This window comes from Trichoderma evansii, assembly GCF_050947405.1.
Source record: "Trichoderma evansii strain SZMC 28006 chromosome Unknown GGI43scaffold_17, whole genome shotgun sequence".
NCBI lineage: Eukaryota > Fungi > Ascomycota > Sordariomycetes > Hypocreales > Hypocreaceae > Trichoderma > Trichoderma evansii.
Window position 1 is genome coordinate 274,426 of NW_028145189.1, and position 24,684 is coordinate 299,109.

General features: G+C 48.6%; 9 protein-coding genes across 9 annotated transcripts; 5 read left to right on the forward strand and 4 right to left on the reverse strand.

Annotated features, from left to right (window-relative positions):
* The first annotated feature begins 1,626 nt into the window (after nucleotides 1-1,626).
* Nucleotides 1,627-3,111, forward strand: GGI43DRAFT_116012 (HpcH/HpaI aldolase family protein). The gene is made up of 4 exons (XM_083198975.1): nucleotides 1,627-2,116; nucleotides 2,172-2,347; nucleotides 2,416-2,740; nucleotides 2,809-3,111. Exons 1-4 carry the CDS (start codon nucleotides 1,866-1,868, stop codon nucleotides 2,972-2,974), a joined length of 918 nt encoding a protein of 305 aa, XP_083058296.1. The 5' UTR covers nucleotides 1,627-1,865; the 3' UTR covers nucleotides 2,975-3,111.
* Nucleotides 3,111-4,335, reverse strand: GGI43DRAFT_116015 (SET domain-containing protein). Its single transcript, XM_083198976.1, has 2 exons — nucleotides 4,281-4,335; nucleotides 3,111-4,230 (listed from the first exon to the last, which is right to left on the reverse strand). Exons 1-2 carry the CDS (start codon nucleotides 4,294-4,296, stop codon nucleotides 3,248-3,250), a joined length of 999 nt encoding a protein of 332 aa, XP_083058297.1. The 5' UTR covers nucleotides 4,297-4,335; the 3' UTR covers nucleotides 3,111-3,247.
* Nucleotides 4,336-4,661: 326 nt separating this feature from the next.
* Nucleotides 4,662-6,742, forward strand: GGI43DRAFT_424275 (HET domain-containing protein; the record flags this gene model as incomplete). The annotated part of the gene is made up of 4 exons (XM_083208348.1): nucleotides 4,662-4,970; nucleotides 5,001-5,027; nucleotides 5,066-5,876; nucleotides 5,940-6,742. The coding sequence occupies 4 exons, from the start codon at nucleotides 4,662-4,664 to the stop codon at nucleotides 6,740-6,742; spliced, it is 1,950 nt and encodes a 649-aa protein (XP_083058298.1).
* Nucleotides 6,743-6,855: 113 nt separating this feature from the next.
* On the reverse strand, nucleotides 6,856-8,830 carry GGI43DRAFT_424276 (uncharacterized protein; the record flags this gene model as incomplete). Its single annotated transcript, XM_083208349.1, has 4 exons — nucleotides 6,856-7,434; nucleotides 7,493-7,882; nucleotides 7,937-8,661; nucleotides 8,713-8,830. 4 exons carry the CDS (start codon nucleotides 8,828-8,830, stop codon nucleotides 6,856-6,858), a joined length of 1,812 nt encoding a protein of 603 aa, XP_083058299.1.
* A 253-nt stretch (nucleotides 8,831-9,083) lies between these two features.
* GGI43DRAFT_410951 (uncharacterized protein) lies at nucleotides 9,084-10,126 on the forward strand. Its single transcript, XM_083206670.1, has 2 exons — nucleotides 9,084-9,629; nucleotides 9,679-10,126. The coding sequence occupies exons 1-2, from the start codon at nucleotides 9,444-9,446 to the stop codon at nucleotides 9,973-9,975; spliced, it is 483 nt and encodes a 160-aa protein (XP_083058300.1). The 5' UTR covers nucleotides 9,084-9,443; the 3' UTR covers nucleotides 9,976-10,126.
* A 1,583-nt stretch (nucleotides 10,127-11,709) lies between these two features.
* On the forward strand, nucleotides 11,710-12,901 carry GGI43DRAFT_116091 (uncharacterized protein). The gene has a single exon (XM_083198979.1). The coding sequence runs from the start codon at nucleotides 11,854-11,856 to the stop codon at nucleotides 12,604-12,606; it is 753 nt and encodes a 250-aa protein (XP_083058301.1). The 5' UTR covers nucleotides 11,710-11,853; the 3' UTR covers nucleotides 12,607-12,901.
* GGI43DRAFT_116090 (transcription factor domain-containing protein) lies at nucleotides 12,902-16,848 on the reverse strand. The gene is made up of 3 exons (XM_083198978.1): nucleotides 16,157-16,848; nucleotides 14,190-16,014; nucleotides 12,902-14,109 (listed from the first exon to the last, which is right to left on the reverse strand). The coding sequence occupies exons 1-3, from the start codon at nucleotides 16,693-16,695 to the stop codon at nucleotides 13,198-13,200; spliced, it is 3,276 nt and encodes a 1,091-aa protein (XP_083058302.1). The 5' UTR covers nucleotides 16,696-16,848; the 3' UTR covers nucleotides 12,902-13,197.
* Nucleotides 16,849-17,457, forward strand: GGI43DRAFT_116079 (uncharacterized protein). The gene has a single exon (XM_083198977.1). The coding sequence runs from the start codon at nucleotides 17,003-17,005 to the stop codon at nucleotides 17,417-17,419; it is 417 nt and encodes a 138-aa protein (XP_083058303.1). The 5' UTR covers nucleotides 16,849-17,002; the 3' UTR covers nucleotides 17,420-17,457.
* A 4,673-nt stretch (nucleotides 17,458-22,130) lies between these two features.
* GGI43DRAFT_116158 (major facilitator superfamily domain-containing protein) lies at nucleotides 22,131-24,114 on the reverse strand. The gene is made up of 4 exons (XM_083198980.1): nucleotides 23,787-24,114; nucleotides 23,670-23,728; nucleotides 23,028-23,604; nucleotides 22,131-22,962 (listed from the first exon to the last, which is right to left on the reverse strand). The coding sequence occupies exons 1-4, from the start codon at nucleotides 24,062-24,064 to the stop codon at nucleotides 22,338-22,340; spliced, it is 1,539 nt and encodes a 512-aa protein (XP_083058304.1). The 5' UTR covers nucleotides 24,065-24,114; the 3' UTR covers nucleotides 22,131-22,337.
* Between the last annotated feature and the right edge of the window lie 570 nt (nucleotides 24,115-24,684).

Sequence of the window (24,684 nt, forward strand, 5' to 3'; positions counted from 1 at the left end):
GAAGCTGTGATGTGATTCTATAAGTTCCTATAATGATATGTTATAAGTGGTAGAATGGTATATTACCCGAGGAAGTGCTTGACGCTCTTCGCGGTCAGCATTATAAATGCTGATATATCAGATCAGGATCAATGAGGATACCCTCGTTCGTCAATATCAGGGCCCGCTTTTTCGCAACACAGATTCTGGGCTAGATCCTGCGTGCCATCAGCAGGGTTGCACATTGGGAACTAAAAAACGAAAACACTTACTAAAAGATTACGAGTACAAAACTAAGCAATTATGCAGTATAGCCAATTCCTTCTACTAATTCCTTCTACTAATCAATTGTGTGGTTCATATTTCATTGGGAGGTTGAAGAAACTTGACGCATCTTTGCTGGCAAGTTGAAGAAAACTGATCATTTTCCTTAATAGGTTGAAGGAAACTCGGTATTTTCGTTTTCGTTGACTAATCGAAAATGAATAGTTTATAGGAAACGATGAGCGATAAACAATAAACGGAAAAAAAATTAAAAAAAAAAAAAAAAAAAAAAAAATTTACTTTTGCAACCCTGTCAACCTGCAATCCTACGTGCCCCTAACCACGGCATCAAAGGATGCATTATGACACAAATGCTGCGCCATCCACGACGAACCAGATCCCGCAACGCCGCATGATGCCCCTTTCTTTTACCAAAAGGCGGTATCTGCCCATTGCGGCGCTACCTTGAAACAGGGATTTTTGCGAATAATGACGGCTTTTTCATTGACTATCCTCTGTTGAAGTCGTCATGCATCCATCAACTTGAGGCTGTATCTCGATTACATAATTTATGATATGTCACATTGATCACAATTAGAATACTACTCAAACACATCAAGCTGCAGATACGCATCTCGTACGAGCGCGGACAGCGAGGCTTTCTCCGTCCCGCCTCGGAGTCGTACCAACACCGAATACAACAGCATGTCTGGATATCATCAGCTTTGATTGGTGTATGAAATACGGAGCCCGTGACTCAGCGCTAGATTTCGGAGTTTGTTAGGTGATCCCTGAGAGATATATGCGTAACGGTGTACGACGTTGATAGGGGAGCACAGGACTTACTATGTATGGCAAAATGCTAAGATTTGGAACGTTGTGGATATGGATAAGCACCAAGACTCAAGACAGTAAAGAATCCCGCGTCGTCCCAAACAAGCTTCCTTCAGCTTTGGTATGTGAGAACTAGTTGATAGCTTTCACTAGCATATACAAGTACTTCCTTCGTGTGCCAGTTAGTTCCACTTTGGGTAATCATCTTTGACGCTTCAAAGTTAGATACTAAAGTGGAACCAACTAAAACAGCCTCCCAACTCCAAAATAGCAACACCCGATAACGGCTAAAGAATGCACAGTAGTTCATCGATGTTGCATTGCCATTTCCGTATCCTCGGAATCTGTAAACGGCTAAATTAAATTACTTCAATATTTTCTCAGAGATTGATAATATAGTGTTACATTGTCAATTCTTCTTTCTTGGCACTTGTTGTTCCGGAAGTCTAACCTAAAGCATGAAGCGGTCTGCTACCATGTCTCCGGACATAGCAAACGCCTATGCAATAAATCCGACTAGCATTGAGCCAACTACGTATCATATCTCACATAATATTCACAACGGCCGCCAGCGGTCGCCAGCGGCCGCCTAATGAGGCGGAGACGTTAGATCGGAGATACCCAGCGGAGTCTATCTCCACCAACAACGCAGTAGGGAGTACCCAGGTCTACAGAGTGAGAGAACCAAGTATTAAACTGAGCTGTCCCCGAACCTTTTCTTCCAATTTCAAGTCGAAGCATCTCATCGAATATTTAAGCTTAATAATCATCACATCTACTTGTTCAAAATGTCTGGCGAAGGATACCTCAACCAAACCAGCTTGCACACACAAGCCAAATGGCGTTCGGCGCTCTTGACCTATCCTGGAAACCTTAAACAAGCTCTGAAAGAAGCTCAGAAGGATCCTAAGAAGACATTGTTTGGCGTCGCTCAGGGCATCCCCAGCACCTTTTTGACAAAAGTTTTTGCTTCTGCCAGACCAGATTTCATTTGGATGGACGTTGAGCATGGCATGTTCGATCGCCTGACCCTTAACGAGTATGTTGAAAGATTCCATGTATATACGATGGGATGAGACGCTAACTTAAAATAGCGCTATTCAAGCCGCTCAGCATCACTCTGAGGGTCAGACACTAGTCGTTGTAAGAGTACCAAAGGAGGATGAAATCGCACTATCTACGGCCTTGGATGCTGGTGCGTCTGGCATCATCATCCCCCACTGCGAAAGCAAGGAAGAGGTAGAGGAGTTTATGCAGAAGATGTACTACCGTAAGTATCAACAGCACAACGTACAACGAGAAAGTCTTGAAGCCAGTTGAGCTTACACACAAATACAGCTCCCCTGGGCGCTCGTTCATTCAGCCCCTGGACCTTCACTCCCGGCATCTCAGACCGTTCTCTGTACCCGGAGGATTCATTCAACATGAAGACATCAAACAACCACATCGCCATCATTCCCCAAATTGAAAGCGTAAAGGGAATCGAGAACGTTGAAGAGATTGCTTCAATACCCGGCGTCTCAGCGCTCATGTTCGGACCTGGCGACTTCATGGCCGACGCCAGAGTGCCCCTGGCCCTTGGAGGCCCTCCCCATCCTGTCTTGGCATCTGCCATGGAGAGCATGGCAAAGGCCGCAAAGAATAATGATATCCCACTCTTTGGGTAAGTTTCACTCCAACATACAGGATATAAAATAGGCTGTTGTTACATGAGCTAACACATACAAATAGCGGCGCCCTAGCCCCTGAGATGATCCCCATGATGGTAGAGGGAGGCCACCGAGCAATCGTAACCATGTTTGATGTGTGGAGCGTTGCAAACCTTACAAAGTCATCGGTTCAGAACGCGAGAGAATCAATCGGCGCAGTTGAGAAGACGAATGGTGTGGCTAAATAAAAAAGTGCGGATTATATTATAGACTAGAACCATCAACGCAGGTTATGAATCCTTTGCAATAATACCACAATTGATTCGGCGGAATTAGCGCAGCTCCATACACGATATTTGCCAACAAAAGATGACGTGATGATGTTACAGGGTTCCTAGAAAACCTCTTGCTTCTTAATGCCTGCATACTTGCAGGTGATCAACTTCTTCCCGAGACACCCCTGACTGTCCATTAGCATACCTCGGCTCTCAACCCGGTACACTTCAACAATTTCGACCCAGTTATTGGTTCAAGGCGAGGTCTCTTAGAGTAATGGCAACTTCATGATCGGCGGCATCTCTTCGCCCATGGAGCCTGGCGGCAACGCAGAACTTCTCGAACCAGGTTCCCTGTGCCATAGCAAGTTTAGCAATCGCGACATTGCTTTCCGTTTCAAACCAGCTCAATGTTTTTTGTATTCTCGGGAGCATTATTTCAATCCTAAATTCGTCCATTAATCCCTCTTCCTCCAGAAGAAACATCATAAGAAGGTAATAGATCAACCTAGAAGAGAGAGAGATGCTGAACTCTTCTGCTGCCTTCTTTAGTTTAGGATCGACGATGATTTGCAAAGCAGAACTCTGTCTCGGGCCATCTACATCTTTACCCAGTGTAAGATACTGCAGCCCTCGTACGAGAGTTCGGCGCATATCACTAGCTTGCTGAAACGAGGTGCCTACGAGACAGGCTTGACAATCGCATATAAATCGCAGCCGTCGATGGCGCTCATGCCGGATGCGACATTGAAGATCCGAACTATAGCAGAAAGTGATTTCCTCGCCAGCAGTGATGTCCCTAGCTGCAAAAATTGCAAGAGTCTCCTCAGTCTCTACACTTGCGGATGGGATCTTGGAATTAGGTATGCAAGAGTGGTTGAAGCGCGATGATAGGAGGAATACTCCGTAAGATGGAAGGATGCTACCTTCGGGGTAGATTTCAAAAGAATTCTCGGCCATGGCATCTAAAAGGCTTATGAAGGGTCGAGAGGCATTCAAGAAAAAGTATAAAAACCGCTGTTTATCTGCGGGTGCCAACTGCTGAATGGCCGTCTGGACATCCTCTTCCGTGATCTTTTGAGGCGGCTTCTGCATCACAAAGAGGGGCTTTTCTCTCAGGATCATAGCTCCTCGCTCAATCTGTTTTGTTGCAAAAGCTCCCCATCCCTTTCCCGGCGAAGGTTTCAGTTTGAAGGGTGCATCGCTAGGCACTTGGAGGCTCCTATATGCTAGGAAATATCAGCCAGACGTATTTCAACTTTACAATGGCCAGGCTTACGATGGATTGGAGACATTTTTCCATAATTTGTCAACTGCTGGTAAGTCAAATTCCGTTGTGCTGTGTTTGCAAAGGGTAGGTGAGAGAAGGACCATCATCATTATATTGGCAACGATTTGTTTGTATTGACGGCCGCCTGCAGCACACGCTCATTTGCTGATTGGCTAGCGATTTGGTGGGGGAATTACAAACGAGGAACTAAGCAGCAATAACCAGTCATTGATATCCAGTGAATATTGAGACGGCTCTCTATTCACTCGCTCCTGAGGTGTGCCAGTGCCAAGACAAAGCTCGTTTCCAAGTATGTAAACAAAGATAACATTTGATAACTACATGTATGTACATTAACGCAACTACAGAAACTAATCCAACACAAAACAAATGTTGACCATGACAAAACTCGAGTATCAGCCCCTTATCCAGGCGCGAGAGATTCGACTGACTGACATCTTGCCCAGAGATGCGTCTGATACAATCCGAGTTCATCTCTACCATGGCAACCTCAATCAAGAGACCCCGCCTCACTTTGAAGCCCTATCATATGTATGGGGCCCCGCCGACAATTCAACCGCAGTCGAGATCCAACTTGCGGATTCGACTGATGGTATTGCTCGTCTGGCAACTTTAATGGTCACGCCGAACCTGGCTACGGCGTTAAGACACCTACGTTACCCAAACCGGCCACGTACTGTCTGGGCAGATGCCATCTGCATTAACTAGGAAGACTACGCCGAACGCTCCAGTCAGGTCCTGTTGATGGCGGACATCTACCGCTGTGCAAATAGGGTCATTGCATTGCCTTTATTGGGCCCGAATGCGACGACAGCACCTACGCCCTCGACACTTTGGAGCATGTGGGTGCCATGGTGCAAGTCAACTTTGCCAACGGTGTCGTGAAACCATCTCTCGCAGGTGAGGACGAAGCCCACTGGGCAGATATGCAGCAGTCTCCTCCATTCGGCCACCGCGAGATGCTCGCTATTTACCACCTGGTTCACCGAGAGTGGTTTGACCGAGTCTGGGTCAGACAAGAGATTGGATTGGGCTACCACGGCGCAGTGCTTCAATGCGGCAATAAGCAAACCCCATGGCAGCTATTCTCGCAGGCCATCTTCACACTCCGGCGCAAACCTCTCACTCATGAAGGATTGATGGGCAATTTTGACGTAGTTCAGAGGCGTGATTTCGGAGACCGCATCGGCAGGGTCGATACAGTCGCCTTGTATTCAGTTCGCGGGTGCCGGCTGGCGAACCTTCGGAGGCAGATTGCAGGGTCGCGCTGTTCGGACGAGCGAGACAAAATATATGGTGTCCTAGGCAGCCTGCGCGAGATAGAACGCGCCATTGGCATCATCCCAGACTATACACTTACAGTTGCCGAGGTGTATACGGACGCCGCGCGCAAGCAGATCCTGCATACAGCAGGACTCACGCTCTTCAATCAGTGCGATCTGAGTCCAAGGCCTCGTTTTCCTGAGCTGCCAAGCTGGGTCCCCGACTGGTCTACCGAATTGGCATCATCAATTATGCACGCCTTTGTGCCGCTGCTACTATCCGACTTGCCTGCCTTTGAGCGAATCGATGACCGCTTGATTCGTGCTTAGGGCATTCGCTGTGGAATAGTAAGCCGGGCTATTCCAATTAACGAGACGCTTTCAGATAAAGGTAGCAGCCTTACGGATATCAGCTTGGAGATCCGTAGAGTATTCCATGATGCATACAAGGACGTTACCGCTCAGCGTGCCCACGACGAGTTTGTGGAAGCCTTCACCCGCGCTCTCTGGCTTGGTGATTTTGCCGACCGATGGTTCCCTGCTTCATCTCACCGGCCACCATTTGAGGACTGCGTTGCTCTAATTGCCACCATTGTTGGCGAGTGGCCCAGTCATGACAAGATGCCCACGCTGCCATTCTCAGATCCAGTGGCTGCTCGGTATCTTGATAGCGTCCGTGACGCTTGCAGAACCCGCACGTTGTTGTTAACACGAGATGGATACGTCGGTCTGGCACCGGGAATAGCTGCGATTGGCGATGAAGTGGTCATGTTATTCGGTTGCAATGCGCCCATAGTAGTGCGTTCTTCTGCTACCAATGCTACCAATGCTACCAATGCTATATATCCACAGTCATCTGACCTTGGCTCTTTAACATCTCATACGCAGTACCGCGTAGTGGGCGAATGCTTCGTTCATGGCATGATGGACGGCGAGATCATCCTAGGAGATCTGCCCCGTAATATCCATAGTCAGTTCAATGGGCTAAAATTTGATCTCAGAGCGAGATACATTGATGTGAAAACAAAAATAGCCAGCGATGAAGATCCAAGAACGGAATCTTTCTTGGCCAAGTTGGTTGAGAAAGGGATTTTAAGTCTTCCGACTTTGGATTCTTTTGAAAAGCTCGGAAAGATGAAGGCATTGACAAAGGCAGGGTACAATGTGCAAACGTTTGATCTTATTTAGGTTTTACTGTACTGAGTAGTGCTAGCCCAGATATATGTCGTATATATTGTTAACCTCGTGTATTTATTATAGACTAGAATTCAACCTCAGTTATGCAGTGTCTAGGAAAGTGCCTAGTCTTGAGAGACCTGTAAGTAAACCTCATGCGTCGTGAACCAAAAGTACAGCTGCCCTCTCATTTCATAATGTTCCCATATCAACTCCTTATCCTGAAGATATGACTGATTTTGAGAGTTGAAGATGACATGCACTCCCTTGCATGATATTTTATGCTTTCCGCATGCTGGTTGATAGGTACTAGCAAACGATAAGCTCGATGGCTTCTGATAACTTTGGACAGAATCCATGCCTAGACGGCATTGTCCCAGGGCTCTCTTTAAGCCATTGTTATACTCAATCATTAAGCCTTTACACAGTTTGGTTGACTTGTCCGTAAAGACTTGGATATTTAAAATATTCTCCAGTGACGCCGAAGACGAGCATGCAGCAGGCAGGGGCGGTACATCTGATTGGACGCCACAAGGTACAACCTCAAAATTAGTATCAGCTTTAATAACTGGAAGGCCACTGTTGCATGGACTATTATGTATAAGAGTAGCATGTTGCTGTTCTGCTACTGTATATAACGTTTCGTACACTGGGGCTTTTGTCGGCGGAATACCAATCGTATATTGTCCAGAGGTCATCCGTATCTAAGTACTTATATATTAGCCTGGTTCTTGGCCCCCAGTTCTCTGCTTCAAAACTTACCGTCATAGAATGTGGCTCGCGTAATGGAGCGCTGCGCCTGACACCGACTGCGTTGATCTTGTCGTTGGCGGCCAGTGGCATATATACCCAGATGAGACGGCATCCGTGAAAAGAGCTCACATACTCAAATGCCTCTGAGTGGCGCAAGTCTCGATGGCCGTGTCCATATATACCAACTATTTTACTGCCTGTTATGCCTGTTATGAAGAAGGAAATTCCCGTGCAGTGGCGTGGATCTAAATTGGTAGTAACAAAGTGTGAAGATAATGATGTAGATGAAGTTGCAGCGCGCACAAGGTTTTGAGAAGCTAGAAGATTTGTTATAGGTGTTGGTGCGCTCCAGATGTTGATAGTTGATGTTGTGGGAAGTTGTAAACGGCCCCTCCCGAGCTAGGAATGTTAGTAAATGGTGGTATCAGAGCAGTGTAAGTATATGTTGTATACCTTGAATTCTATGTTTGTTGATTTCATTGTCTCTACCGGCTCTATTATCAACACATTAGGGTGGATGGAGGCCTGGGCTGCTGTAGTTGCTGAAAGTTCAGATATCCTGCTTATTGACTTGATGCCTCGAGAGTCTATCGTCAGACAAACAAAAGGGTCAAGGTCAACAAGCTCGTTTTGCACCAATTTGGGAGAGCCGCCACGAGACCAGCATAGCACTTCGGAGAGTGAGCAGGTAATGACTTCATCTGCTTTAGCAAAATTCAGTTCCTCCGCAAGTTGAAGTACAGCATCAAATCTCCAAAGTATGCTAGACTGCGAATAGCTCTGTATGAGCGTGGCAATTTCCGGAAGAAACTCCTTCTTGAAGCCACAGAGTTTACTTATAATGCTTGGAGATGGGTGTGTAAGAGCGCTATAGCTGGGCAACTTGAGAGGCGCCATGCTTTTCCAAGCATATCTCCATGTTGCTACGAGCCATAGGCGCCAAAGATTCTCTTTGCAGTCGCCGTTGTATTGAGAGTCGCGACTATAGCCTTTATACGCTTGATAGCATAGCTTGAAGCAATCTGTGTGCATCGTTATGCTCTCTTCCGCGCTGAGATCGAGAGAGCAGTCCGATATCTTATAAAATGTATGATGGCCTCTTCTTGGCTGCTTGGCATATCCGCTAGCTGAAAACTCGCACGCATTATACACTAGACATGTAGTATTTCTAAAGAGCACTGGGAATGTTAGTTTAAACATCTTCCTGTGCGTAGAGCTTCTCATCTTACGTGCGGCAATATGATCACCGGGCACAAATAGCTGCCCACAAGCACCACATTGGGGATGAATGCCGATGTGTAGTCCCTCGTCATCACTCTTGGCGTTACTGGGATGGAGCAGTTCCATGGCATCAAGGTCTCGAGGGTATGCGTACTCGCAGATTGGCGTGCTGTCGTGGGAATGGCAGTAGAGAGCTACTTATAGTGAAAGATGGCACCCACGGAACAAAGCCTTGTGAGTCTCGAGACGATGGAAAGGCGCGTATTTAAGCCCTTTCGTGCTGCGTCGCCCTCGGGCAGCACGAGCTGAAAGCGTCTCTGGCGAATTGCACATCTACATTTTGCCCCACACAGCCATCATGAGTTGTTGTGATGCAAGGGGGGTGAAAAGAAAGGAAAGGAAAAATCAGGCTGCGTATCATATAAAGACTTATAGTGGCTACTCGGCGGCGATTTCTTTCGCGCTGTTGCTGGACTCTCTCCAAATGCCCAAAGCGTCTAGGTAGGATTTACTACCGCACTGGTTCCACTTTGAGAGATCGATCAGCATTTGATACTACTGTAATAGCTAATGCTACTGCTCGGGTGAAAGTGGAACGAGATTCAAGCTTACATCTACTCCACTCCATTAGGTGCGTGACATTCCACCTCCAAACCCCGCTGGATCTCTCTACGTCTCCATAGTACAACTACCTAGTAAATAATATCTAATAACAAGCTGTACATCTTTATTTACAACTATGGAGATCACGAGCAAAAAATACATGTATGAAACAGATGTCACCTTCTTAGAAGATAAAACTGTATCTGCCACATTCAGCTGGCTGGCTCTCAACCTGGACGTCCCATGGAATGATGCTCCCGAGAAGCCGGGCAAGTCTACTGCCTTAGGTAAAATTATATGTCCATTATTCGGAAGTGGAAAGGTAAAGTGAGTTCCAATACCGAATGGGCTGCCTTTCTAAATTGTCTTAGTACCATACCGTTAGGCTACATGAATTGGGCCCTGGGGCGAAATCTGTTACTGGAAGCGGAGAGCTGCTGCCACTATATCCATGTGTTGGCTGCAGTGTCTCTGATGGAGAATCCACTCATGCGTTGAATTTTGGCAAGAAATTGCATCTACCAGCAGATAAAAGGCGGCACACGATTTACATCGCGGGAAATACCATGTTGTATGTACTATGGCTTTTTAGAACTGAAGAAGATCTTGCACAATTACCTAAGAAAGATAGTAGAGACAACAAAAAAGTAAAATTATCTGTTAAATAGGGCTAGATAGACTGATTTGGCGGCGATTCCAGCTGAAAGCTTGAGACTTGTTGTTGCTTCTTAGAATTGACTACGTCTAATTATATAGATCTTTACTAACAAGGCGACGTGATCGCTGTTTCCGATGATGAAATGTTTTACAGTATGAGGTTATTCAAAAGCTATGCAAAGCAGTAACTAATACAGTAAAATATATTATATAAGACACCTCATCTCATGCTGACTTCCTATCATAGCCGGACCTGGGATTGTTCACGCTTCCTCTCCTTCAGACTGTCTCTCAGCCACACCTCTTCTGGTGACCGCTATCGCCATCAACAGAGTGAAGATGAACCCTGTCAAAATGATTTAGCGAGTACCTGAGTCTTTCCTCTTACTGCTCCTCTTTCGGGCTATGTTCAAACAAAAATTTTACAAAGAACAGCGCAGTTTATCCTGTGTCATTCATTCCCCAAGTGGAATTTAAGCCTCAGTTCTCTGACCTAATTAAGTACCGACATATTAGATCAGATTGTCACACGTTCAACTTCTTCAGCTTCATATATGATCTTTCCAGCCCCATAGTAATTTGACTATTCCACTTACAAACCTCTCACTGACGGCGCACCACGAACAATCCGAATGAGGTGTTTCCACATACAATGCTCATTGTCACAGCGATAAACACATTCTACTATAAATTCTTGAGCAATTCAAACGCAGCTATCTATATCCAAGACTCGCCTATCATTATAAGATGTTGTTAGAGCACATGTCTTCACAGATCAGCTTCTTTCAGCTTTACCATATCTCACCAACTTTATACCTGCACACATATAGTAACTTGCATCATAATTTATACAAGTAAAGTGTACGTGTATCCTGCCTCGTCCAATTGACAACATGAGCTCTTCAACTTTAGATACTACTAGGTGCTGGCCAGGCTTCCGACAAAATGATAATCCGATGCCGGGGAGGTCTTATGGCCAGCCCGAGCTTGCTCCTGGAGAAAGAGCTTCACTTGAACAAACCACAAATCTCCACCATAACTGACACACGGCGCTTTCGTGCCGCATTTTGTTTGCAAACATGGAACACATGTGCAGACACTCGACTAGACTCGCTCTGTGGTTGAGAAGCTCCACGGCACTCAGCTCCGTTTGTCCCACCTCAGCTTGGCCTCAACCCCACCTCCACCAAACAGAAAAAATCCTGTGGCTGGGCGCACCTTTTGGTGGCCGGCGGGTGGCTGGGCGCCTTTTTTCTGCTCTAGTCTCGGCTCGTTGCCGCCCATCCATCCCACCTTGTGCCTGACCTTGGCTGAGCTTGGCTTCTGCGCAAAGTTCGAGCCAACGGACTGACCCAGCAAACAGAAACTCACCACCTTGGTCGAGACGAGGGAAACAAGCACAAACTTTTTGTTCGCTTACGCACCCCACCACTCAGTCGCTCATCTGGCTGTCCTCGACGTCCCAAGAATATGTCCTGGTGAGCGAGACAGCAAAAAGCAAACAGCGGACCCCTGAAAGCGACATGATGCAGCTGCTGTACAAATACAGCCCATCGTCATCGTCATCGTCATTCTACTGAGAGGACCCTCATTGCATTGCATAGCGCGTATCGATTCGCCTATCGTCTTTCCTCACCGTACCCCATCTCGCTTTGGGCTCAAGAGAATTTTTTTCTTCTCTCTCACCACGACAGCACTTCCGCTCTTTTCTCTCTTCTTCTCGCCTCTTATTCTAGCCCCGCTTGTGTCTCTCTGTCTTGTTGTCTCCAGCGCTAAGCTGTGATACACACATCCACCGTCAGCTGGACCGGAGCTTTGCGCACCCAGCAGCGTTTCGGTAGACAGAGACAGACAGACAAGCGAAGATAATACAAGGGAGAGAAGACAACATGCCCGCCCTGCCGCCTTTTCCGCGACGGCTGATTGGTGAGCTTGGCAAAGCCCCGGTCGCCTCTTCATTGCTTGCAACAACAACGATCGATAGCGACGCCGCCACCCTCGTCGCTCGCCAGCAAGAGACACCCACCTTCGTCGTCATTCCCGAGACGTACAATGCTACTCACAGCTCCCTCTCAACCGGCGCCGTCGTCGGCGTCGTCATCGGCTCTGCCGCCGGCTTCATCCTGCTGCTATTGATCTTGTACACCATCCTCGGCTTTGGCCCATTATCCAGCCTCTTTGGCACCAAAGAAATTGTCGAGACGAAATCATCATATGTTTCACGCAGCATGCTGAGCTCAGCGCGCCCAAAGACCAAGAAACCCAGGAGGAAAGTGCCCACGATGCGCGCCGCCGACATCCTGTCGATCCGACGAGAGCGCACCACGAAGACGACCAAGCGCAGGGCTGAGAGGAGGGGAAAAGGGCCCGAAATAGTCGAACCCATGAGGAGAAAGAGGGAGCCGTCACCATTGACCACCATCACTTCGTCGTCCTCTGGGGCGCCCGGCCGAGCACCGAGGGACCATCTGCCCTCCGACTACGACGAGGAGAATGAAGTGGTTGTCATTGAGGAGACTACGCCATCTTCAAAGCGGCACAGCCGAAAAGCAGGTCCGTCGAAGAACACGGGCAAGGGGAGAAGATCGAGCAGCCGGAGATCTGGCTACAGTGAAGACGACGACAGGAGATACCGCCGCTGAACTGCCGCTTGACAGTTAGCACCTATTGATTATTCCCCTTTCTGTATCTCTTTTTTCCTCTCTTTATGTTGCAGGCAATGTATGATGATGATGATGCTATGTTGGGCGCTTGTTTAAATCAATTTAGTTGAAGAGTTATTATTGGCGTATTTTTTAGACAAACATACTTTTCACTTGCATAGCTAGCATGTTTAACGATGACGAACGAGCAAGTATAATGGATAGCGCATCTCAATTTTCAACTACATAAGTACACTATGCAATTTATACGTTCACGCACTGGGTATATATGTGAATATGTATATATGTGAATATGTATATATGTGTATACATGTGTATATAAACGCTCAAGTCAGGTATATACTGTTTGCAGATGCTGCCACTCGCAGCTCTTTCATTCATATCCATGAGTACGAAAGAAAAGAAAAAAAGTGAAGATAGTCCCGAGATATCATCAACGCAAAAGACCTCCATGCGTATAATAAACCATCAGTGCAAAAACATAGTCAAACCAAAACCAAAACTAAATACAAAGCTAAACAACAACTCATTGGGTATGCACGTATATGTTGAAAAATTATCGTCGCCTTCTTACAAGGCCATCGGTCCCTCGTCTAGTCCATCTCTTCCTCTTCCATCATTCCCACCATTTTGTCCACCAGTGCCGTTTGATCCACCAAAGGCGGCATTCCCTCCCTGAGGTCCGCCAAAGAAAAATGAGTCAAAAGGATTCATCGCCGAGGACGACGCCTCTGCGTAATCGTTATGCATGCCCTCCCAGTTCAGGCCAAAGCCAAAGTCCATTTGGCCCTGGTCCATACCGCCTCCAAAGCCGCCGCCATTAGAGCCAGTACCCAACGTTTGCAAAAAGTCCATTGTTTGCGCATCTGGGTACTCCATGTGCCCCTGCATACCAAACTGTTGCTGTTGCTGGGGCTGAGGAGTCAGAAACGGGTTCCCGCCGGTGGTGCTGCCGGGTGTGGTTTGGCGTGGCATAGACGGCGAGGCAATCATTGACTGGTCCACAACGGAGCTTCCGTCGTCGTAGCTGCCTGTTCGTCGTGAGGGGCTTGGTCGACCATGGCTGTGCGAGTGAGCCATTGTTACTGGTGGAGTGGCCATATCTCCACCGGTTGAGAGGCTGGGTGATGACAGGCTGTCGCCCATTGCCAAGTCAAACTGGAACTGTTGTTGCTGGTGGTGGTGTTGCTCAGGCTGTTGATGCTGATGCTGGGATGGATGACGGTGTCGAGGCGCTGCTGGCCTCTTGGTCGTTATATCTGAAGGCGTAGGAGCCCAGTTGGTAGTCTCCCTTCGAGCGGGTGGTCGCCGTGACTGCATGATTGGCGAACCAAATCCGCCTTTCGAGGTGGCCATCTGGATGGTGGCCTTGGCCGTTCGGTCAAAAGCGTCGCGGCATGTTTCTGCTGGCGGGCATTTGTCAATCATGTCGGTGAATACCGACTTTGCTGCCAACACTGTAAAGTCTACTTCATCCATCGTCTGTTGTACGTTACATAAGTCAGCGTTCCAAACTCATTTCCAAATTCTGATTGCAAAAAGAGATATTTGTGAGCACTTACCAGGCGGCTTCTCACAGTGGGAGAATGCCATATGGCATAAAGATATGATATGCCTGCCATAAACAAATGGTGGGTAGACAGATACGTGTAGCTTACGAGGCTGCTCAGATGCAGCTGTCTATATATACGCAGAATCTTCTGTCCTGCTTCAGCAACTTTAAGGTAAATGCGCTCCTCGTCTTCTCGTAATTCGGCAGTGAAGGCAGTAGGGCTGTTGACTTCGTTGGAAGGGTTATACTCTCCCTCAAACATGGTAGGGATACTCAGGCTCTGTTTATACAGTAGCACAATGGCTTGCCAGTAGTTAAGGTCTAGGAATTCGGTCGAGAAGGCTACCCCAGTTTCATGTTTTGAAGGTGCTTGGTCCTTCCATTCACGAAGTCTTCGGTCAATGTCAATTCGCCATGATCTATACGAGTCAAACTGGACAAGATACGGGGATGGCAACTGTCTGTTCATCTCAGGATAGAGATTCCTCGCTTGAGATCCAGTTCTGGCGATTTGCGCCTGATTATATTGCAGGACTTGGAGGATCTCCGACTGCAGTATGCGCAGCCTGAAATAATGGTGAGCAACGCGCTTGTAGCTCGGCTCTTCGCTGGATGGGCGTGGACTACCAAAGCTATTGGGTGTGATGAAATCATCGTCAAGAATGGAAGGGAACTCGGTCGTGATGACATGGTCGCTGATACCAAACGGTCTACCAACGCAGGTGCTTACAAGCCGGTCAAACGAATAAGTGCACCACCACAGTCGTCGTCTCATGTCACGGATCCACAGACGTCTCGCTCGGTCTGAGCCGCCACCGCTAGGGTCTCGCGGTTCATTTACAGAGCTAGAAGAATTCTGCCCACCGCCGTTGTCTATATCCCCTCCATCTTCGTGATGGAGGCCAAGATCAACCGCAAGGCGCACTGCCACGCCAGTGATATACCATAGGCCAGGCGGAACTGGTCGAAGAAGTGCAAAGTTGGCAAGCAAAAGGACGGCCTGCAGTACCTCAAGCCCGCCTCCGCTGCTGCTGAGACACTCTTCAAGGTGAACGATTGCGCTTGCGTGGTACTCCTCCGGCTGGCACTGATTCCTGCTACGTTGAAACGACAGCCCACCACCACCAGAGGCCTCCGCTTTGATTGGCTCGCCGACAATGACACCACAACCAATAGCAAAGACCATGTTGAGCATGTACAATTCCCTCGCGCTAAGATCCGGCCCATCGGTTGCATACGCCCGCTCAAAGGTGCGCATAAACTCCCCGCGGTGCAGGATGGGAATCTGCGGGTTTGCATGCTCAAAATAAAGTGTCACCAGACGCATAGCCACGTCCCTGGTCGGAAAGGTGGCAGGTTGGATGGTGGGCCGGGTATGTAAACCGAAGAATGAGTCGCGCATAGAAGTGCCGGCCCCAGTCGGGTTCGAGTGATGAGAAGAGACAGGCTTCTCTAGCCCGCCATTTTGGTCTGGTACCGAATACTGGACGGCTGCAAGTACAACACGGGCAAACGAGACTCCCGATGTGGAGGCCAGCGATCGCGGCTTCGATGAGCTAACAATGTTCATCATGGCAGGGCTCTGATCGCCTTGCTTCTTTGCTGGAACCATTGCGCCATCCAGTCTCTGGCCATGGTGGCTATGAGGCCGCGGGGTGCGGTGATCTGTGTACTCCGAATGGCTAGAGTAACTGGTATCACGTACAGCCGGGAAGGTGCCGTCTGCTCCAGGGCGGGAGCATAGGTCGAGATCCTCCGCCGGCGGGAACGGGATATTGTTAGATTCCAGGAGCTTCTCCAGCACCTCGACACGGGTCTCAAGATAGAAGACATAACTGCGGGTTTCACCATTAGCAACGTTACACAAACAGTTTGGATTGATATCAAGGATGCAAACAAACTCGATGACGTAGATAAACAGAAGCTATTTTCAACGCATGATTCATTTTGAGAATTTCGTTGCCTTCATCCACTTACCTTCTAGGAATCTCCTTCTTTGTTATAGGGTCATAGCCAACGCAAGGGACGCCGACCTTGCTGCAGCTCGCGCAGCTAGGCAGCTTCTGATCGCACCTATTCTTGCGCAGTCGACAGCGATTACACGCGCTCACGTTGCGAAAGTTGCTACTCTGCCCAGGCTTGCCAGTCGGCGCAAGCCCGTCAGTAACAGCGGCAGCGGCAGCAGCCGTGGTGGTTGTTGTGGAGGCGGTGCTACCATCAGCCGCAGCACCAGCAGCGTCAGTTGCGCCCGCACCGAGACCGGGACCGGGACCGGGGCCTGGCGCAGTAGAGACTGAGACAGACGAGACAGAGGTGCCGGGGTGCACAGCAGCCGCGGCACTGGCCTCGCTGCGACCGCTGCTGGTGCTGCTCGCCGCCCCTCCTAGATTCGCATCACCGGCTTGCTGCTCAGGGCTCGAGAAGCCGTTGCGCGATGACGTGCCGTCGTACGAGTCCTGCCGCTGACGCTTGACGCTTTTCTGGAGGATCGGAGACGGCGGGCCATGCGTGGGCATGGTTTAGGAACAATGAGGCAAGGTTGGTTATGCTAGGCTGACGGTTCCCCCAACGAGACGAGCTGCTGGCGAGATTTGGGGTCGGGGGGTGCGGCGTTAGATCCTCTGGGGGAAAGAAAAAAGAAGAAGAGCCCAGTGAAGAGTCTAGGAAAGGAGAAGAAGAGAGGGTCGCGGCAGCAGCAGCTTGCATACGAGTATACACAACCGATACAGATGCCGTCTCCGGTTTTTTTCTCTTATCCCTTGCCTCTTCCTCCCGTCTCTCTGGTGCTCTTACGCAGATAACCAAGTCAGGCGGGTAGTAATAATGACAAGGGGAGCAGTTCTCGGCCTAGATGGGCAAATCGGACAGACACCTCGAAAGTCAGATCGCAGCTTCTCCAGCGGGGGAGGTGGGACAGTGCACATGCAGAACACAGAGACTCGATTTGATTCGACTCACCTCCAGCTTCTGTGTAGTTTCTGCTGCACAAGCTCTCGTCTATATGAAAGAAGTTTTCCTTTTCTCTTTCTCTTCTACTCCGTACTCCCTTGTCTTTTCTTTATTTTCCTTAACCTTCTCTCTCGCGCGCGCGCTCTCTCTCTCTCCCTTTCTCGTTTTTTTCTTTATTGTATATTCAACAGCTGGCCAATCCTATGCTCGGCTTCCCTTGCTCCGCTATCCCATCGTCCAGACTCAAGCAAAGGCCGAATATCGGCCACGTATAAAACTAGGCGGTTGTAGAGACCAAATTTCCCAGTGCTAAAGGATTTGACGGCACGTCGAAAGAGCAGAAAGTGATGGGTGGCAGGCAATAAGCATCAAATCAGCCATCCAAGAATCGAGGCGTTTTGGTCGCAGCGCATAACCGAAAGTCGTTGAGCGTGCAAGGCCAGAGGGTGCGGAACAGACGCCCCAGGCGCGTCGAGTTCAGAGGCTGAAAAGACGGCTCGGGAAGCTTCCCCGGATGGATAAAGATACAGCTGATGGTCGCAGGAATCGGCAATGCAGGTCAAGGCACAGTCTTCTGCGCTCGCGATAGGACAGGCCGTACGGGATAGAACAAGGTCAGGTAGGGATGCAGCTTCAGCACCGTCGGATCGAGGGGGAGAAAGCCCAAAGACAAGGTATGTCATGTAGTTGCTTGGGGGAAATGGAAAAAAGATGGTGGGTAGTTCGTAGTTCGCGATAAAAGCACGAGTAGCGTCCTTCAGACACCGAACCCCACGGAACCAGCGAGGCTCGGCGCAGCGTGTACTTGCAAATAGCGGGGGGCCACGCCGAGCTCGCGCGTACCTGCAAAGATAGCACTACCAGTTAGCGGCGGCTTCAAGTGGCACTGACACTTGTCGATGCTGTTGATTTAGCGCCTTCTGCGCGCTGCTAGCACAAGTAACGGTGCTAAGAGTGCCCATATAAGGCAATAGATGGTAGTGCTAGTAGAATTCCGAGCAGTTGATAAGAGCACAGAGCACCGCGATAGTGAGGCCCCTCCCTCGGGCTGAGCCAGCCGCCTGCAGCGAAGCCAAGTCCCCGCATTTAGACTGCATCTCTCCTCTCGATTTCTCTATTTCTCTTACTTCAAGTTCTCTTTAGCGGCCAGCCACGCAGCCATCACTGCTGCCATTGTTTTCTATAATTTAGCCGAGCAATAGCCTAGATCCCTTGTTTATGGAAATACAAGCGCTCAAGAGCCTCCCCCGGATTTTGGTGCCAGACTCGTGATTGCAACCCTTTTATATGGGAGGGAACGAGCAGTCCTGTTACGTGCTGATGTAAGTTCGATCGAGAGCCTCGGTAAAAGAAGGGCTTGGTAATACATATTATGGGGTAAATGGAGATAACTCGATAAACAACGGCTCACGCACGATACAGAGCCGGCGAGGATAACCTTGTCTCCACAGATGCCTTAGTCAGAGCACTGCGTTTCTAGTGCTCCGTGTTGCTATTGCTATTGGGCAGGCAAGTAGTGCTGATAGGTTGAGGGTCTTTACTGTTACTAGTATCGATTGATGATCTTAATGCTAAACTTACAAAGAACCGCGCGTGTAACACATTGCTGCACTGCTTTATTAAAGTTGGCTTCTCTCTTTCTCTCTTTGTCATACCGCAAATCTCTATTAGGCACCACGTATACTGAGATAGGCTATACATACGCCTGCAAAGAGAGGCTTGAGCTTCATCCTTATCTATGCTAGACACAGCCGAGTGGATCAAGAGTACAGCCCCTACAGCTGCTTGCACAGAGTTGATGTCATTATGCCTACATGTACTTCCATGCACGTCCCGCGATGTCCACATCTCTCAAATCCTACTGCCGGCGCTGTCTGCTGTGTCTCGGCTATGCCACCTTACTCCCCGTTACTCCGTACAGTGGCCTTTCCATCAAGCGCAGAGTACCGTCCATATCCATACAACTACATTATAAATATAGCTACAGTATTGATCTAGGCCGCGCTACTGCCTGGCAGCTGGGACAGGGACTAGGGGAAACCCTGTCCTTTTCTGACATCTGCACGTCGCGTACTCATCCTCTGTGCTACCGTGCCGCTCCTTGCTGAGCATCATTGCTGTTAGTCCCCTGGAACTGGGGGCCGAAGCTGGCACCTGGCACCAGGCACAGGCAACCGCGGCAACGATTATTTTCTAAACCTTCTCCCATGTCTGCTTTTCTTGCTGTCTGTCTGCATGGACGACTGGCGTGAATGCAGTTGGCCGGACCAACTTTTCATCCATCCCATGTCTTTCTGGAATGTCACAGCATAATCCTCCTTTTTCCCACTCGAGATATTATGCCTCCTTGGTGCCTACCATAAGCAGGTATACTGTGCTCTTAACGCCTAGCTTGCGTATTATACAAGGTACAATAGTAGTGTGCAGCCTGTACGAGGTGTAGGTACTTGTGCGGTACAGGTTCCCTTATCAACTCCCGTCAAATCGACTTCTCTATCTGCAAAGCTGACATTTCCCTTGTCTGCCCACAACCCCACAATTACCAATCGGAGATATTCTCCCCCCAAAAAAAGAAAAAAGGGTAAAAAAATAAAAGGAGAAGATGAAACAAGTTTGAGTTGTTACCAGTACTTACACGCACGCACACACGCACGCACACATAGCCAGAGCCCTCATAAACAACACCACAATAGACAAGACAGTTTAGACGAGGAAAAAGAGAAGAAAGAAAGGTAACTACCGGCCGGTACTACAGATTACCGCAAAATAGCACCAAAGGTGTGGAAGCTTCTCCGCGCTTTAGGTTTCTGCAGACTCCAAGCTAACTTAGTATACGGCCCTTATGTAGGTAGTTGCCGTGCAACTTGGTATTTAGCCAGGTTAGTAGTAGTAGTTAGCTAAGTACCTTGTTCTCTATGCCCAGCTCTGCCCTCTCCGTCTCTCTCTCTCATTTGGATTTCAAATAGTTGGTAATAAGGTAATAATAGTACTAGTGTACGGAGTGCTTGTAATAATACCTACCAGGTGCAAACATGTAAGTGGCAGTACCCATGTACCTAGTATTTGTTCTCAATGCACACACCACCTCACTTCGTCTCTCTCTTCGTCAAGGCTCGTTTCATTTCGCATCTGCTCGCAATTTATCAAACACTTGTACCACGACACTACCACTCACACCTCCTGCATAGGTACGGTTCCATCACTTTGCTTGTATACCTACCTAACCAATACTCCATCTTCATACAGACACTAAAGTACGGAGAATACCGCTATACTAGTAGCTTTATCCTATTTCTCTCTTTTCCCACAAGTCCGCAGCTAATACCCACCCACCCACTCAGCAAATCCGGGGTAAAGGCCACGCACGAGCATATACACATGCTAGTACTTCTTCTCCCGTACATTCTATTTACATAGATCTCTCTCTCTTTCTTACTTTTCCCCTTCTCTTTCACTCCTCTTCTCCTTGGCCCGTCCCCCCGTCCCCCCCCCTTTTTTTTTCTCTCTCCAATTTCACACCCCTCTCCCTTCGCTTCCCTTCCCTTCCCCTCGTTCCGCCTCGCCCCAACCAACAGACCCCATCCATCTTCTCTCACATCATACCACAAACCACTCCGATATCCGTAGAACTACTGACGCACAGCCCATCAAATGCCGCTTACGGGGTGCCAGCACTGCCGTCACTGGAAGTATCACTATGCTTCCGCGAAATATTAATGGTAATAGGGGTATTATGTACTTACCTCGATGGATAATAGGAGATGGCGGTAGCAGCACTATCAAGCACACGACTGGTAGCAGCAGCATACGTGTACCTACACGCCAGCATCACTCGTACACATAAAGTACCTACCTACTGGGTATGAAGTGGTACCATCCCATGCCGTGCCATATTGTTCCATGCCTCACCTCACGTTAGCGCGGGCACATGGACACACGCTCACACGCCTCCTTTCACACCATCAACTGTTTTCGGGAGGGAAAGGCGCCCCCATCTTTGCATGGTAGCAGCCCAACTTACCACCCTATGTCGTCACCCAGCTTCTATACATGTAGCTCTGGCCATGCCTAGACGTCCCGATTGGCTCAATGCTCATTCAAACCATTTTCCCCGTCCATGTGGCTTCTTTCTTCTCCACTAAGTCTCCTCACTCGTTCTCTCTCCCGGTCAAATCGTCCATCTCGCGTCTCACCTAGTCAGGCACCAGGGTCAGGCCTCTCTGGAACTACTGCAGAACCCATGGGGCTGCCAAATACCGAAAAGCTCACCTTCACCGCAAAGACGACCAGACTAGTCAGATTGCCACTCAAAGTTTTCTTGAATTTGTCAAGTCTGTGGCTAAAACCAATGTACTCCTAGTGCAATACGTGCTACCTAGTCGGTGCCCAATATTCCAAACGAAGGTCCCGTAGTTACCATCATCAAACACCTCTAATCAGAAATATTCCATTGCCCCTTATCCCATCGTATCCCGTTCCATGCTATCCCGTCTTACCCCATCATGCCTCGTCCCGGTCCATTCGTCTCCAACCGACCAACCAACCAACCGTGGCTTTCCAGAGCCCAGTTCCAGTTTCCAAAGCCTGATATTCCATGTCCGGTATCCCGTTCCGAATGCCCAGTGTCCAATATCCAGTATCCTAATACCCTGTGTCATATTCCCGATAAAACCATAAGCCTAATCCATGTCCTTGGCCTTCAGTTTCCACACCGGCCTGATCCGAGTCTCCCGATCCACCCATCATCAGAAAATGGCTACCGTACAGCTGTGTCTCTTGTCGTCCAAAAAATATGAATCCAAGTTGTGGGAAAGCCCTCAAAAAAAAAAATAAAAAAAAATAAAAAATAAAAAGTTGCTCCGTTCCTTGTTTATCCTAGAGCTCCGATATCCTTCTAATGTGTCCAAAATTGTTTGCCCAAATAATGCATAAATCAAATCTCAAAACAATAAAAAATATATAAGACAAACGAGGGAGGCGAAAGTTGAAATAGAGAGGCGAATCCTCTCAGAGCGTCGCTAAATCCGATAAAAATCATCGCTTGACAACTCAAAACACGCTTGTTTTAGTCGCTTGCCGAAAACATAAAAATCGATTACCCCAGTTTATGAAAATAAAATAAAAATGCGGATAATTTCTCAAAGTTGCGAAGCCATCTCGAAGGGTGGGATTGATGTCGAGGAACCCAAAAACTAAAACTCTAAAAACTCTAAACACTTTCATCATCATCGTAATCGCGCATGAGAGGTGCTTGGGGGCTCTCGGTGATTTGAGAGCTGAGATAGGCGCCAGCAATGGTGACTAGACCGCTAAACCACCAGGCGAGGCCAGAATAGCCGGATTGCAGACCCATGGCGTAGAGGAAGCCAGAAAGAGTGGGGCCAAGAGCTCTGCACAAGCTTGCCGTGGACGCTGCGACGCCATTGATTGTGCCGAGTACTTGCTTGGATGGGGCCGAGTTGGCCAGGAGGATTGCGTTGCTGGGGTACGCCATTGTCGAAAATGTGCACTTCCAGATAACCAAGAAATAAATGGCGGGCATTCTCAGGCTCTCTGGGAGGAGTACCACATAAGGAGTAACGAAGTACAGCGCAAAGTAGGAGAAAGCAATGAGACGGAAGAGGCGAAGAGGTCCGAGTCGGCGGGTGATAGGTGTCACAATCAGATAGTTTGACAGCAAGGAATAAAAGCCCTGGACGGAGATGATGACGCCAATGGCCTTGGTGTCAAGACCGAATCCGTTTACAAACTTGAATGGGAGCTCGAGGATTGGTTCCTTGGGGGGAGCAGTGCTTAGGAAAACCGGGAAGAGCTGATCGTAAGTGATGGTGTGGCTAGCCAACTAAATTAGCATCTTGGCATGACATGAGCCTGGTTAGGTGGGACAGAATGAGCTTACAATGCAAGAATGCCATATGAAATGATGTTCATCACAACTGGCTTGGTGAAAACATTAGTGGGCTGATCAGGCTGCATCTCAGATGACTCGGTGGTGGAGATGGCCTGGCGCTCTGCATTCTCCTGAGAAGGAACCTGGGGCGACGTCTCTCGGCTCCGGTAATCTGGCAGTCGCTCTCTGCCACGAGGAATCTTGGTCGCATCAGAGTTGGAAAGGGTAGCGTATCCAGCAACCTTGTTGTTGCCGAGAAGGCTTTGCTTTTCGTGCTTATTGGCTCGGCCGTAAGTAAACATGCCAAACAATGAAGTAATTCGATCACCGAGTTCACGACCGCGATCCTTCTCACCCTTCTTGGCAAGGTGAGTCTCGTCCAAAAATAGAATACCCACAACAACACCAAAAAGAACAGTCGCCGCGCTGAAGAGGTTAGGCAAGAGGTATGGATAGTGGTCCCAGATTGAGCCGCGGGGAAAGTAGTCGGGATAGCTGATGCAGGGTCGAGCCAGAGCACCACCAATCATGGGGCCGATGATTGAGCCGATACACCAAACCATAGGCATGATAGTATAAGCGCGAGCTGTCAAGTACTCTCGTTAGCATTACTTCCATCGGCAACATATTAAGGAGGCCAGATACACGTACGTTGATGCTCTTTAACAGTCACGAGCTCAGCCACAGTGGTCTGCAACACGCCAATGTTTCTAAGAACAAGGTTAGAAATCGGACAAATCAAAATATCATGAGAGCGGAAGCTCATACCCATTGAGAAGACCCCCCATTGCTCTCGCAAAGAGAGCGACGGGCAAGCTGGGAGCGAATCCGAAGATGAGTACACTGATAGCAGTACCAATGAGACCGGTGAGAAGAACAGGCTTTCGTCCAATCTTGTCGCTCAACTTTCCCCACATGACACCAGTTGCGAATTCGGCCAGAGTGAAGGCAGAAGTTACCATGCCAGCGTAGACAGCGATTTTGTTCGGATCCTCGGTGATTTTAAAGTCTTCAATCATGTAGTAAATGTAAGGGAAGATGGACATGAACGCAATGGGTTCACATAATCTGCAGCAGGCTATATAATCACCAAATTAACCACGACATGCTTTCAAACTAGGACCCAAGCCGAAATATACTTACCAAGTACAAACATCTGCTGAACAGGGAAAGGTGGCAGCTGCTCCTTGCGCCGAGTGGCAGAGCTGCGACGCCGAGGGCGAGACACGGAAGTTGACCTCCGCATGTTGGACCGGTTTTCTGCCTCGGGTGGCTTTGGAAAGTGAGATTGTTGTTTAACCGGGATAAACGGGATAAGCTGTTAAAAGCTACCAGCCGAGCAACAAAGTTTACGAGGCTCGTATCTAGCGTGTACGGACACACACGAGACTTGGTGGCGTTGGCGACGGCGAGTTTTCGGCTTCGAGATACAGGATGAAGCTGATTGATGTTGATGGACAAAAGTTGGGTTGTTGTTACAGGCCAGTACGTTAACTAGGCAGCAGGTATGTAGGCGACAACGATGAAAGAAGGTTGCGGATATATACTGTATGGCAATACTCTCCAATGCAGAACAGATGAAAGTTAAATCAAAGATCAGAAGGTAAGATGGGTATCCAAGAGGCAAACTTGTGAATAGAATATGTGAGAGAAAGGAGGAGAGGAT